The sequence below is a fragment of the Heliangelus exortis genome, chromosome 3, assembly GCF_036169615.1.
Source record: "Heliangelus exortis chromosome 3, bHelExo1.hap1, whole genome shotgun sequence".
NCBI lineage: Eukaryota > Metazoa > Chordata > Aves > Apodiformes > Trochilidae > Heliangelus > Heliangelus exortis.
In genome coordinates this window covers 1,827,368-1,842,902 of record NC_092424.1, presented here as the reverse complement: position 1 = coordinate 1,842,902, position 15,535 = coordinate 1,827,368, and the positions used below count along the sequence as shown (strand labels likewise).

Sequence of the window (15,535 nt, the reverse complement as noted above, 5' to 3'; positions counted from 1 at the left end):
ATCTTTGCTGTTCTGAATAACTGACTAACTGAATAACCCCAATATTTACTGTTTTTTTATCAGATTCTTTCTGTAAAAATCACTTTAGTTCCTTTCTGTGAAAAATCACTTCTTTCACCTCACACATCCTTAACATGAGGCCAAGAAGTCTTCCTTCCTCATCAATGAGAATGAGCCTTTGTTCAGTCTCCATGTAACATCAGAGTTTTTACCTATTCCTGATGAGATACAGCTTGGAATTATTAACACTAATTAATATTATTTGCTTGGAATTATATTTTAAAAGGTAAGGCAAAAAAAATATTAAAAAAAGCCCTTTTGGTTGGTGGTAACACTGCGACAAACACAGCCTCAAATAAACAGTACAAAAAACCATTTAATGCAAAGTTAAATACAATACAAACTTTATTAAAAATAGGTTGCAAGTGAAATACAGTAGAAATGGGAAACTACAGCAGTTTTGATGTTTTTCATCATAATGCACAGACAAATATGAAAAGCACTTTTACACATATTCACACTTGACCCGAATGCCCAATAGCGGCCAAATCCACTCGACTGAAGGTTATTGGAATTATTTTTCTTTTTGCTAAGCTTTTTTTTTTTTATTTTTTTATTTATTTTTTTTCAGATTCTAGCAGCAACAGTAATTCAGCCACAGCCTAAGTTTTTGTTTGTTTGTTTGTTTTTCCTTAAGAAAATTTTGCACTGTCAGGCTGCTAGTGTCCTCAAGATAAATTGGGAGAGGCTTGCTTTTCCTGATGAACAGACACAGCAAGCATGCAGATCCTTCATTAACACTTTGAAGCAGTTTCATCTCCTACTTCATACAGAACAGGTGAAAGGGTAAAAGCACACTTTCAAATAAGAAACCTGAAATACGTAAAAAATATTTACACTCCAATTTTCATCAACTTGCATTTATTTATCATACAACTCTTATTAAAAGTGATTTCTTTCCTAAGGCAGTGAAAGTCTACCCCTTTGTATTTGGAAGTGTGCACAAGTCCCTAAATATATATTTATAAGAGAACAATATGATACAGGAAAAAAAAAAAATCATCTAAAGCCAGTAAAGGGCTTTGTCAAATAGAAAATTTGTTTGGAATCACAATATATATTGTCTTAACATCACACAATGAGAAAAACTCTGATGAGGTCCTTATTCCCACCACCACCACCAGCCACATAGACGTAGCTGAGGGAATAGTGGGAGGAAAAAAAAAAGATTAACAATTTAAAATTAAATAAGGCTATTACAGTGTGAAAAAATAGCTTGAACTGCCAAAAAACTTTTGGGTACAAGAGTCAGAGGATGCCAGTCAAGCCAGCCAGGAGCTGGGATGGTTCACTGCCCACACACCAGGGCTGTCAACCACCTCACAAACATTCCCACTCCCAGCCAGCACTACTGGATCTGATGCTTCACACTTTTTCTCTCTATATAGGCTTTTTCTCCAATACATCAGTTTACTTCTCCATAGGAAAAAACCTCCCAGAAAATGATATTGCTGAGCTGATTATAGCAGAATTATCACTATTTTTCCATGTCTTAACAACTCCCATCCTACTTTTCTCAGTAAACATCCACATCTGCTCTGCTGCCTTGCCACATGGCAACCTTTTGGTCCCACTGGAGGGCCACTGGTACAGCCTGCTATCTCTTGCTCATGTAGTTTTTAATAAAACCATCACCCAAAGGTTTTATCTCCACATTTTTGAAAGTCTGAAGCACCTGGAGTGGGGATGCATCACCATACAGACCTTTCCATACCTACAGATTAATCCTCATGCAACCATTTCAGACCCAACAAATGCACAGGACTAGCAAGGTTTTTATTCCCAGGTTCTAGCTACAGAATGTGTAATTCCAGTTATTTTAAGTCATAGTAAGGTCTGTATTGATATGCTGAACATTGTCTAAACACCACACAGTATATCACTCTGTCATATAAAGTCTTATTTAAAGTGACCCAGATATTGGGCCTAAACAACCCAAAATACCAATTTCTAGTGCACAGTTGAGGCAGTTCAAGCTATTCTCACTCTCTCTGCTCAGCAGCTAAAACAAAAGTGTGTCTGTAAAACACCAGGAAACAGAACTTATCTTTGACAAGTGCTACTTAGTCTGGTGCACAAGAACTTAAACCCCAAAACAGAAAGAAAAAAAAAAAAAAAAAAAAAAAGTTACCTTCACGTGATTCATATCTTTAAAATTTTACAGTGCTTTCATTGGATAAACCACAAGCTCCTGGCAAAGCAATCAGTTTTCTTGCTATTGCAACATCTCTAAAACTCAGTTAACAGTCTCAGACAGAGAGGAATCAAAGTTGCTCCTTTCAGAAAACATTCATTTTCTGTTCATTAGTAGTGTGCCCCCCATCTCAGTCCCCCACAGTTAGAGATCTTCTGTTACATCTGATAAGGTGCTTTAAATCTTATTTTGTGTTCAACTCGTTTTCCAGTTCCATTAATTTCCTGGAAGCTTTCACTTTATTGGATACATCCTGACCCTGTGAAAAAAGTCGTTGGCGTTCCCTGAACGTCAAGTTTTCTGGTGCTCCAGGTATATCTGTATCTTGACTGGAAGAAGGGGAAAAAAAAAAAAGTCTTTATAATAAATCTTATTTACAATATCCTTAAATAGAGTAATTTTTAGTGACACGGACAGACAAGTTATTTTACTACAGGATTTTCCACTTAATGTTCTGCAAGGTGCTCTGTCTGTGCTAGCACAGCACTGCTGGGATGGCTAAAGCAGCAATAAGTCTTTCTGGGGCAGCTCACATCTAGGAAAAAAAAGCACTGGAATACAAAGCCTTCACCTCTTGGGAAACAAAATTCTTAGTACTGAGGTGTGCTGTAGCAGGTGCACCCCCTCTGTGTTTTATTCCATGCTGGCAAAGCAGCCAAGTGCAATCATTGCCTAAACTCTTGCACTTAACCCTTGGAGCAAATCAATTTTTGTGTTATTTCTGACCACCACAGTGAAGAGCTCAAATCATTCTTAGCTGTAACTATACTTTCCATATGTGATTAGCTCTCACAGAATAAAGTTTTAATATATATTTCATATATATATTTCATATATATATTTCATATATATATTTCATATATATATTTCATATATATATTTCATATATATATTTCATATATATATTTCATATATATATTTCATATATATATTTCATATATATATTTCATATATATATTTCATATATATATTTCATCCTGATCAGATGAGGTTTCACTTTTAGCTCCAAGAGGCTTCACTAAAACATTACCCACATTTTAAAATGCAGGAACTGGACCAACAGCTTCTCCAGACTCTGAGCCAAGCCCACTCACATCATCAGCATGCTGCACAATCAAGCCTGCCTCTTGCATTTAAGACACAGCCCCTGTTAGTTAGGCTTATTTCAAATTTGCTCAGAATCCCACTTGTGAAGTACTACTCAGATACAGCAACACACCTAAAACAGCTTAAGTAATGAATTTATGAAATTATTAATTAAAGTATTATTTTTTCACTGAGTTTACTTAGCACTGAAATTTGCTCCTGTGGAGCAGCACTTCAACTTAAAACCTGTGAAGAACTTAGGGATAACCCAAAATAATCTAGAGCCAACTGCAGAACTCTTGACTAGCACACAGCCACACTACAACAACAGAAAATATTGCAGGATTTAGCCAAGTCAGGTGCTTAAAAGTCTTAAAAGACTTCTGCAATTTCACCTTTTAGATCTTTTGTCTCTTGGATCCCGATAAACTTCATGGGCTCCAGCAGCTGCTCCTGTTGATCCAGTGTATGAATTTATTCCTTGTGCAAAAGAAAAAGTAAGTTGAAGGACAGCAGCTACAAGGCAAAAGTTTTATATTCTATTTCTTCAAAAAGGTGCAGTGCTTCTCACAAGAAATAACCTCCAATTAAAATCTGAAATAAATGCAGAGCATCATCTGCCCTGCAAAATATTAAAAACCAATAGGACTAAATTCTACCCCCCCTGAAAAACAGCTGCTCTTGTTTTATTCCTAATTTTGAGTCAGGACACACTGCATTTAGATTGAGCAGCACATATCACATTGGGGTCTTTATCTTGTCAGGGCTCACTGCAAGACAGACATTAGGAACTCTTTGTTCAAGAAGACTGATGGAAAGAGGAACACACTTCATTATCCTGTGACAAGCTCCACAGGAAATAAGTTAAGTGCAGCTGCTCTGTTTATGAAGCTACAAGACAGCTAAGATTGGTCTGTGCCATCTTTGCAATTCAGCAGCCAGAATTTTTGGCTCTGTTTAGATTGATGAAGTAAATTGGATATCACTCAGAAAATGCCCCCTTCCTCCCTGTACCCCAGCTGTAAATTTCAAGCAAGTATCTTGCAGCACTGCACCTTTAATTTAAGTTGATACAACACACAGGATTTACACATTATATTAATTCTTCCTAAAGGCCACAAGACAAAACTGTTTTATTTCCCATCAAAAAATTTAGTAATTCAATCTATATTTGAAGACCATATTCTCTTAATTACTGTCAAGACAAGCCTAAGAATAAGCATCAGCACAATATTCAGATTTGTATCAGGCAGTTCTGGTCTCAGTATTGTAGGTGTTATGTCTTGTGAGCCTTCTTTGGCACAGAAGGAAAAGTTTCCTTCTTCCACTGGTGTACAGAACTTCTCATAAATATTAAACAAGACACATGAGGCTGGAGCACACAAGGAAATTCAGGAAGCATGTTGCAGCTGCATTTTTTTTTTCCATCCAAAATTCGTAGCAAACCAATATGCCAGGGATATGAAGGAATTTTCTTCTTTCAGACATGAATGCAGGGTCACCTTCCCTACTCTGAGAAGCCTGGCTTCATCTCAGAGAGATTCTCAGGCTCCCAAACCACATCCTGGGGTTCCCCTGCCCACCTGCTTCAGGACAGCAGTTTTGCTTTCACCCCAGTGGTCTTGGAGAGATCCAGTGGAAGAAGGAATGAGAGAAAAAAAACTGCAGAAGCATGGTTTACTAGAGTTAACACTCAGAACAGGAAAAAAAAAAAAAAAAAAAAAGAGCTGTAGAGGAGAGTAATGTCAGAGAGTCAGAGAGATGGGAGATGGGAAACTGCACAGTGAGTTCTGCATTTTGTGCAAACGGCTTTGTACGTTACGCAGGAGTCTTCAGAGAAGCTTGAGCAACCAGGTGAAGTTAACCTGTTCTCATGGCTACTTCAAAAATTATGAAATAAGAGTATTCAGAATTAGTTGTATGGCTTATGAATTAGGTTATTAAAAGGTGAAGCATCATGCGACCATAATTCCTTAATTGATACCAAAACCCTAAGCAGACCTTGGTAGATTGTCCTACTGGATTTGTCTTTTTTTTCCAGGCAAAAAAAATTATCACTGAACATTTTTCCTTCCTGAGATTCATTTTGTCATTAAAATCACCAGAAAGCAGGACTGGGAAATGCAATTCATGTGTAGCAGTATTCTGGGTTGTGGATGATGGGAGGCAGGAAGAGTGGTGGTGACAGCACAGACTGATGGTTCTAGAGTAATAATTGCATTACCTGTACAGACTACAAAATGCCAAATGAGGAAAGGAAGGAAGGGACTTTATGTGCTGTGATGGAAGGTGTTTTACACTCTAGTTAAGTCAGCTTCAAGTAAGAATTTTCAGAAAAAAAGTCCTTTGAAACAACAAAACCGACTCCATACAGTACAAAAACTTCATGTCAGAAGCCCACCATTGCAGAATATTCCTAAGAGCAAGAACATAGTCCTAGTATTTAAAGAGAATCCTTTCTGCCTGTTTCCTCTCTGTCTGTAATCTTATTGCAACTCATTAATCCTCTGTGATAAAAGGAGCTTCAAAGCCAGAGCCTTTCTGATATAAACCAGTGATTTGGGGTCCCTGGCTGTGGGTTTCTCAGCAGGCTGACAGGCATGGTAGGTAGGCAGGCATAATGGAATTAATTTTATCATGGATGCACACAGCAGGCAGTGTAAAGTCTAAGTAGAGAAGCTAAAACCTTTCCTCACCTTCCTTCAAGATTTGGAACCTATGACAGAGCCAGACAGGAGCAATGGATGGGCCTGCAGGATCCATCTACTGCATCACCAGATCTCACAGGCAACACCAGGGCAAATAAACACTTGTGGGGTTTCTTTTTCTCCTGAATATCAGTTTGGATACTTTTTATGCCACCTGGGTGCTGTACTGACCCAAAAGAGTGAAACTGCTAAGCATCAGCTCTTACCAGCTGGGCAGTAATGATAACTGAGCTCAACTACCATCCCTTCAGTGCTATTAAAACTCCAAAACACTGCAGAGCTTCTCATGGGCACTGGAAGATTTGCCCTGCAAAGGAAAGGATGCCTTGCTGGAAAATGATGCCTTGAGCCTCATCTGAAATGGATGCAGAGAGGAAGCTCAGAGTATCCTGTACCTGTGTGGCCTCACCTACATCTTAAATTAGATTCCCACCCTGCTGCTACTGGATCAGAAGTGCTTCTGAGAAATGGAAACAATTCAGAGGCTCGTGTGCTCCTTATGACCTGGGCACACCACACTTCTGGTTAAAGAAAGGGATTCTCATCATTCACTCAGTGGCCAAAAAGGTGATCAGGAATATTCCCTGTTTGAAGGCTTCCACACTTGTCACTGAGACCTGAATTCAGTAAACATGTTAGTCATTACCACTCCTCCTTGCTGTCTCAGGTGACTTGCTGCCCTGCTTTTTAGGGTGATTTAATCAGCTGGAATTGGTTCTCAGGCATTTGTGGACAACCAGCAGAAGGGAAAAGCATGAAGGAGGGGAATGTCATGGCCACCATGCCCTCAGAAGAATATAGCAGAAAACAAATGTCAAGGAAGCACTGAAAAATGCTATTTAAGGACAAAATCTTGCATTAATAAAGAGCAAATTCATTAGAGAGAGAGCTACACAGACACATACTCAAAAATTAAAGTATGTAAGTTTCCTCCTATGCAGCAGCAGCTTAAAGAAACTTAGCATGGAACCTTGGATTGAGTTAGTTTGGAATTCATTACTACAGCTGAACTAGTACTCTGCAGGGCAAAGTTACACCAGCAGCAAGAGCTCTACTTGAATTTAGAAGCAAGATGAGCAATGAAATAAGGGATGTAGAAAAAGAGGGAAGGAGTAAGACAAAAAGCACTAATGGGAAATTTAGATTTTTTTCTCTCTGCAAGAAAACTGACCTGTAGGAACCAGAAGTAAAGAGATGATGAAACACAGAAACTAACTGCATGTCCTAAGTGCCTCTTCATGCTTGCACACTTAAGAACTATAACTATAAAGGTAATTTTAAAAGCCATTTGCACACACTATTAAGAGAGAGAACCCTGATACCAATAATGAATGCAAAGATAAGCTCTGTCCATGAACCCATTAGAAAAGGTTTCCTGTGTTGAAGAAAGGTGAACTTCCAGATGCCCTGAGTAACCAGTGGTCAAGTCATACAAAACAAATCACTGCAAGATACAGAGTGAAAGCCAAGACCAACAGTACTTTGAATTGGTTGAGTAACATTTCAAATTCTTTCTGATTCATCGTGTGAAAGATGGAATTTTTGCTTTTGCAGAGTTTGGGAAAGGAACAAGAAAATTTGAGAGATCGAAATAATTAAAAATTGAAGGATTTGTATTAATATTAGGATTTAAGTTAGATCACCACAGTGGGAACAGTGATTAAGTGGGGGGGGGGAAAAAATAAAATAAAAAAAAAATCAATCACAAAGTAAGTGATTAAATCTGCAGCACCAGAGTTAAAAAACCACGAGGATAGTTCTGTAGAGAGGGCTGATTTCATGGTGTCTACCTTCAGAGCTGCTGGCAGGGATGAAACTGGGTTTGTTTGGTGGGGGTAGGGGCTGGCTGTTTTTGGCAGCAGTACTGTTGGCATTGACTGCAGATGACTGGAATGAGTTGGAAAGAAAGAGGCCATCTGAGCCTGGGCGAGGCTGACGGGAGGGCTGCTGCGGCTTAAGGGTGGCAGGAGGAAAGTCACCATAAGATTTTCTTGTGCTGGAGTACTTATCCTGACCTGCTAGATTGGAATCCTCCTCCTCCTCATCATCATCATTGTATGCAACAAACTTGGCAGTATAAATCGTGTCAGGGGAGAGGACCTGTGTTTTGAGGTAAGAGGTGTTTCGCTGAGGTGGGGGAGGAGGAGCGTTAGATGCAGGGGTTGGGGATGGGAGTTCATATTCCCGTGGAAGTGGAGGTCTGTACAGACCAGGCTCCTCAGGCTCCAGCAATCTCCTCTCTGCTTCATCGTGCTGCCTGCGCCTCTCAGCCTCCAGGCGACTGTAATACTCCTCTTCCTGCCTCCTCTGCAAGGAGAGAGGAAACAGTGGTCAGAGAGACAGCCACCTCCACCCCACCGTTTGCCAGCACATCACTTTTTTTTTTTTTTGGCTCCGTTTCTGGGGAATCCAGGTGGAAAAAATATTTACTCCTATTGAAAAACCAAACAGGAAAGCAGACCTGGAGCAGTTTGATGTGGATAGGCCAGATTTATTCTGCTTGGCAGCAATAGCAGGGATGCTGCTTTTCCATCTGCAGGCTCAGAGTTTGCCTGATGAGCAGAGCCACACAGAGTCATAGAGTGGTTTGGGTTGGAAGGGACCTTAAAGCTCCTCCAGTCCCAACCCCATGGGCAGGGACACCTCCCCCAGCCCAGGGTGCTCCAAGCCCCATCCAACCTGGCCTGGAATGCTTCCAGGGACAGAGCTTCCACAATTTCCCTGGACAACCTCTGCCAGTGTCTCACCACCCTCACATTAAAGCATTTCCTCCTAATCTCCAACCTAATTTTCCCCTCTTCCAGTTTAAAACCATTTCCTCTTGTCTTCTCACTACAAGCCCATGTAAAAAGTCCCTCCCCAGATTTCCTGGAGGTTCCCTTGGAAGTATTGGAAGCCTGGAGCTGAATTCTGGGATTCTGGGAGCTGAAGAATCCCAACTCCCTCATCCTGCCTTCCTAAGAGAGGTGCTCAGCCCTCTGAGCACTTTGTGGCCCAGCAGTCCTGTGACACAGGGTTATTGTTATTTCCAGATGTACCACTGCCTGTGGGAACTAAGGGCAAGCCCAGCATCTATTGCTCAAAATGTAACCAGAATTAATAAGGGGTAGATTTACCAAAGCTGTAAAGAATCTGTGGGAGAGGAAAATAACTAAAATTAGCTACCATCTTAAAAAAAAAAAAAAAAAAAAAGGACTTTGTAATTTTGCTGCACGCTTATAAAATGGAAATTAATCAACAGAACCTTGGAATAGATGTCTGATAACAAAGCTTCTAGTATCAATAGGAAAATTATTTCCACGTAGTAAACAAATTACAAAGAACTTCTCAGAAACAGACATCAAATAACTCATTTCTAAAAAACTTTCATAAAAAACAAATTAACCCCCCCCATGCTAATGGTATTTACATGAGGCTACTGACCATTTAAAAGGCCATGAAATATCTCCTCTATATTTTTCCTGTTTATAAGATTTTTACTGTTTTAAGCTAAATAGCACTTAATTGTGTTCAGCTCTTGCCTGAGCCACTCTGGAAATTAATACAATAAAATAAATAAAAGGGTCTATTCAGTAGTTTGTTTGATCATGAATGAAAATGTGTGTTTGGAAACTGAATGTCACCAAAGATTTTTGCCTAAGCAGAATGTAACTTCTGCTGGAAACACATGCCATTCTCAACAACTTGAACTAAACCCTTTCTGGTTTTAATCCATGTGTTTAAAAAAAAAAAATTATTCCACTTTATCTGCTCAACACCTTAAATCAGTTATCCAAAAAATAAGTAAGTTGTTCTGATCTTGTTCATCTAGAGCAAATTCAACTCTAAAATCCTCTAAAACCACTTCTGGCAGTGAAGAGTGTGTGATCCAAGTGTCATTGGAAATTAAGAAAGTCCTGGTGGTTTTCTTCTGTTGCTTTTTTTTTTTGTGTGTTCTTTTTAACTTTCCTACAGTATATTTTTAAATACTTTCCCCAGTCCAGATGCAGCTTCCTCACTTCTCACCCATCCCCATCCCCAGCTTAGCTGTCTTCTACTCATCAGTCCATACAGCTTAAGGAAAAAGGTCTAACCAAAGAAATTAATGAAGTCTTGAATACACTAAGGGTTTTCCTTGAGAAAATATTTGCTCAATCTTCCAAGATTGAATTTCTCTCCCCATTTAAAGCCCATCACTAACAGGCAAATCTTCACAATCTGAGCAGAAGCAACTGTTCTTTCTCTGGGAAGAAGAGGGTCTTGAACAGGCTGAGAGTCAAAAATGAGCACTCTGTTTTCCAGTTTTGAGCTAAAACTTCTCAAATTCATGTATAACGCTCTGAAAGAACCTGGAAGCTTGAATTCTTAGAATCAGTTTGACTGCTCTTTGACTTATCTGCTGCAATTCTGTGCTTCCTTGCTGCAAACCAACTCCTTTTCCTCCCATAATTCAAATTTCAGACAAGCTGGAGTCAGTCACCTCCACTCCACTGTACTTCCTCTCTCTCTCTCTGGATCTGTATAACAATTAACTACAAAACCATAACTAAAGAGCCATTCTGGTAAAGAAGGGAAGTCAGGCTGGGGCTGAAGGAAACCAGGAGGTAATTAATTTCTGCTCTAACTTTCCCCTCACCCTACAACACGATTTCTGCACAACCACTCAGCTCCGGCCCCCGCAACCGGGACATTTGTTTAATTATCATTATTTGCTAGTGGCTAAACCCAAGCTGATGCTTTCCACACTGCTGAGCCCACACTGAGCAATTCCTGGGCAGGTTCTAGAGCCTGGGAGAAGCCCTGCAGAGAAGCCCTGAGCAGAGCACCACCTTTTCTTCAGCCTCTCTCCTGCTCCGCTCCTCCTCTTGCTGCCGGCGCTCTTCCTCCTGCCTGGCTCTGTCCTCCGCTTCCCGTTTCCTCATCTCCTCCAACTGCTGCTGCCGCCGCCGTTCTTCATCCTGCAACTAAAGGAACACACAGCTTGTGTTTGTTTCAGCACTGGCGTGGGTCAGAGGGGTTAAAAAAACTAAAACAAAACAGCAATATAAAGTATGGAGCCTATTTTTATCTAAAAAGAACTCGTTCACTAGAAAACGTGACGCTACGGAGTCATCGGGATGATTCGGTGCTAAGAGGAGGCTTTGTTACACTGGTGTCCCTGAATTCACCCCCTGAAAAAAGGGAGAGGGGCAAAAAAGGGAGAGGGAGGGAAAAAAGGAGAGGGAGGGAAAAAGGGAGAGGGAGGGAAAAAGGGAGAGGGAGGGAAAAAGGGAGAGGGAGGGAAAAAGGGAGAGGGAGGGAAAAGGAGAGGGAGGGAAAAAGGGAGAGGGAGGGAAAAAGGGAGAGGGAGGGAAAAAGGGAGAGGGAGGAAAAAAAGGGAGAGGGGGGAATAAAAAGGGATTGGGGGAAAAAAAGGGATAGGGGGAAAAAAAGGGATAGGGGGGAAAAAAAGGGATAGGGGGAAAAAAGGGATAGGGGGAAAAAAGGGATAGGGGGGAAAAAAAGGGATAGGGGGGAAAAAAAGGGATAGGGGAAAAAAGGGATGGGGGAAAAACAAGGAATAGGGGGAAAAAAAGGAGAGGGAGGAAAAAAAGGGAGAGGGAGGAAAAAAAAGGGAGAGGGAGGAAAAAAAAGGGATGGGGAAAAGGGATAGGGGAAAAAAGGGATGGGGAAAAAAAGGAGAGGGAGGGAAAAAAGGAAGAGGGAGGGGTAAAAAGGGAGAGGGAGGGGTAAAAAGGGAGAGGGAGGGGGGAAGGGAGAGGGAGGGGGAAAAGGGAGAGGGAGGGAGAAAAGGGAGAGGGAGGGGGAAAAGGGAGAGGGAGGGGGAAAAGGGAGAGGGAGGGGGAAAAGGGAGAGGGAGGGGGAAAAGGGAGAGGGAGGGGGAAAAGGGAGAGAGAAATTGATAGGGAAAAAAAGGAGAAGAAAAAAGGTGAAGGAGAAGGAAAAAAACAAGAAAAAAGAAGGTATAAAAAGGAAAAGGTAAAAAAGGAAAAGGTAAAAAAAGGAAAAGGTAAAAAAAGGAAAAGGTAAAAAAAGGAAAAGGTAAAAAAAGGAAAAGGTAAAAAAAGGAAAAGGTAAAAAAAGGAAAAGGTAAAAAAAGGAAAAAAGGCATAGGAAAAAGGAAACAAGAAATAGGAAAAAGGAAACAAGAAATAGGAGAAAAAGGAATAGGAGAAAGGGAAAAAAGGAATAGGAAAAAGAGATGATGCCCTAAACTACATACACAGAAGCACAAAAGACACCAGGAGACATTTGAAGCAGTCAGATGTGAACCCCTAGCAGAAGACTGAGGTGACTGATGTCCCAGACAGGTTCAGCAACCACAGTCTCACAGGTGCAGCAAAGGGAAATGAAATACTTGGAACTAACAGCCCAGAGCTCCAGCAGCCAATTGGTTTTTCATTTTGGATTAGTACTTAAGCACCAGAAAATCACAATTCCTTAGTTAAAGGGTCAACCCCTTTAAAGTAACAGGCTCATTCAGCAACTCTGCAAAAATCTCCTGCTGTATCTGCAACAGATGTGTTTGGGGAAAAGCAGAGGCAAAGAAATCTGACTCCTGAGATTTAACAGCTCACACATGTCCAGCAGACAATATTTTTTACACATGGTTGTGATAAACACTGCAGAGATAAAAAAACTGAGGAACCATCACAACTTTGCCTGCTTCTCTAAAGCTAACAGTATCTAAGCCCTTGACAGGCAGGAACATTCACTGGCCAAATAATATTCACAAGTAGAAATTAACTGGACTCCATGCTGGGTTATTTCTTACTGCTGAACATGTTTTAAAGTGATCCCCAGCCCCAAGATCTTTTCTGCTGATTGGGATCATCAGTGGATTTTGCTGTAGGTAATGTGGATGCTCCTCTCTACTCCTGGATTATTTTTTTTTTTTCACAGTCCGGTGTCATTTACAGAGAAAAGACACAAAGCAGTAATTGTGTCTTTCTCCTAATAAATTAGGAGAAATTTAGTTTTAATAGGCTTTGTGACTACACTCTTGATCTAGACACCTTTCCCTGCAATTAACTGACAAGGAATTTGCTTTAAAGCAGACTGCATTTTCTAATTGATTTTACAATCAACTATTTTCTGGACTAATTTTCTAGTCATTATTTCCCCCCATAGCTCATGTAGTACTTGTGTGATATCTCATGACCTTGTACAACAGGTAACTTGAAAAACATTTCCCTTCTCCATCCTCAGCAGCTACACAGACTAATGGCAGTGAAAACACCACATTTGAAGGGTTAAAACCCACCATTTTTTGAGCTTGAAAGCTAAAAAACGAAATTAATTGATTTCACTTAGGCACTCACTTGGCAAATGCATATTAGAAGTAAATTCCCTTTATTCAGGACTAAAAATCTTGACATTCTTGACTACAAATTACACAAAGACACAGATCAAGCTCAGCAGCAGGGAACAAAGCAGTTAACAGACTCCCTGCTTAAGACCTCTTCTTCTCTTCCTATTAAAAAGACATTATTTTAGCACAGGAGACAATATTGCTGTCAAAAAGACAGATAGCTAGTAATTCAAATGAGTTTACAGAAAACAAGTCATTTCCTCTTAAAAAAAAAAACCAAACAAACTAAAAAACAACCCAGAAAAACTCCTTAACTCTAAATTTAGAGAAAAACTCTGACCCTGGCAGTTACTGACCCCAGGTTACAACACAGATGCCTTTTTGCTTAGTAGCAAACACAGCTACTCAAATGCACTGAAAACAAGGAAATATTTCAAACAAAATTAAAGGGGGAGTTCTATTTTCTGCTGAGAAAAGGGAAAACTGGGCAGGATGCCCACCTGGGAACCCTTGTCAGCACCTGAACCCTCAGACAAGTGTATCCAGGCCAGAGGGTAACACACCCTGAACATAACACACACTTCTCTAGCTCAGTTTTCCTCTAGTGGAAAAATCCAGGGTTTTGTGCCCTACTGCCAACACAGGCTTGCAGCACTGCCCCTACCTAGCAGAGGGTAAGAAAGGAAACTTTCTTCTGAGCTCCTGATCAGGAATTTCAAAATGTTGACAGGACTGGCAGGCACCTAGGAAGCCTCAGATCCCAGAAATAATAATTTTTTTTTTAGTACTGCCTGGAAGGTCCAGAAGACCTTTGAATTTACACCTATTTATTTATGATAAAGCTGCATCAGGCCTGTTAGTAGCCCAAGGAATTAAAAAAGCCAAACACTAGCCAAGTGGGCAATTCCAGCCTTAACTTCCAGCACCACTTTTCACCAGCCTTTTAATTAGCAGAAGAGCTCTCAGCAGTGCTCCCCCCCTTCAGCAGACAGAAACAAACACAGCATTCTGAACTGTATTTTTTTTTTCCCCTCTAGCAACTACAAAGTGATATCTTGGGCACACCAAGTTGCATCAGGTAGATTCAACTATGCCCAGAAAGTCATGTGAACAGCATGAAAATGATGAAATTAGGACAAAGAGGCATTTGCTGGGTGTTCAACACCATCTGTTTCAGAGGGAGCTTTCTTTCTGTTTTAAAAGCTACATAATAATGACTGATTCATGCCATGGATCCATCTAATGAAGTATTCTACCTCAGACCTCTGCAAGAAGAGCTGCACATGAGCTCTGGCCATTTCTTCTCCTATTTCCCCAGTGTTCAGCATGATACTAGAGATATTAACTGGTACACCCAGGTGTAATCCTCTGAGTAGCTGCCTACAGGTGTGATGGCTCTGAATTTGTCTAATCCATTTTTAAAGCTGATGATCCTGTCTGCCTTCACAACCTCTGGTGGCACAAAGCCCTTTATCTATCCAGACACAGCTCCAGGAACCAAAGCTTAAGCAAAAATCAAAATAGGAGTAGAAATAAGAAAAAATATTGAGATACCAAGGTCTGAAAAATCCCTGAGTCCTGGCTTGTCATGAATCCAGGAAGCTGACAGCCTTACTGGTTCCCTCCTATCAACTGCTGAAACCTACCACACAGATCCAAACCCAGCACATCAGACAGACTATCTGAAGTATGCATTTTAAAAGATTATTTTTTTTCAAAACTAAAGCAGTGCTGAATAGCCAAATCTATGTATTTAACAGCCACCTTCACAGGTTTTTTTTCAGCAGTGCAAATTAATTACACTAACAGGATCTGCAAGCATTACCCTTCTTTCCAATTGGAAGACTCAGGATGCAGAAATGCACATTGCAGGGGATCTATTTCTCCTCTAGAAGGCTACAGAACTCTTTTTCCATGGATCCGTTTCCAATGACAGCAATAAAATCCAAAATTAGTTTGAGTCATAGCTGCAATTTGAAAGCTGTCACATTATAGATGCAGGAGAATGGTTTTAACCAATTGAAACTGAATTATATGGAAACAATAATTGCATCTTTACCTGACCTACTTGGAAATCCTTGCTCAGAATTAATTCCTGCACTTACAACCCGTTTTTTCTTCAGTGATAAAATCTGCAAACACCAGGCCATGTAGTCCTGGGTAGGTTCTCAGGACAATTTCACTTCAGATTGGAAA

General features: G+C 40.4%; 1 protein-coding gene across 32 annotated transcripts in view; it reads right to left on the bottom strand.

Moving 5' to 3' along the window:
• Positions 1-387: 387 nt before the first annotated feature.
• AFDN (afadin, adherens junction formation factor) overlaps positions 388-15,535 on the bottom strand; it is a 117,068-nt gene continuing 101,920 nt past the window's right edge. For 13 of the 32 annotated variants that reach the window (XM_071738845.1, XM_071738851.1, XM_071738848.1 and 10 more), the window contains 4 exons: positions 10,857-10,991; positions 7,839-8,355; positions 3,736-3,820; positions 388-2,583 (listed from right to left, as the gene is read on the bottom strand). In XM_071738845.1, the coding sequence (XP_071594946.1) occupies positions 2,439-2,583; positions 3,736-3,820; positions 7,839-8,355; positions 10,857-10,991 (882 nt within the window). In that variant the 3' untranslated portion in view covers positions 388-2,438. Of the gene's footprint in view, positions 2,584-3,735; positions 3,821-7,838; positions 8,356-10,856; positions 10,992-15,535 lie in introns of those variants that run through there. The other 19 variants (XM_071738859.1, XM_071738861.1, XM_071738864.1 and 16 more) reach the window with 6 other exon arrangements.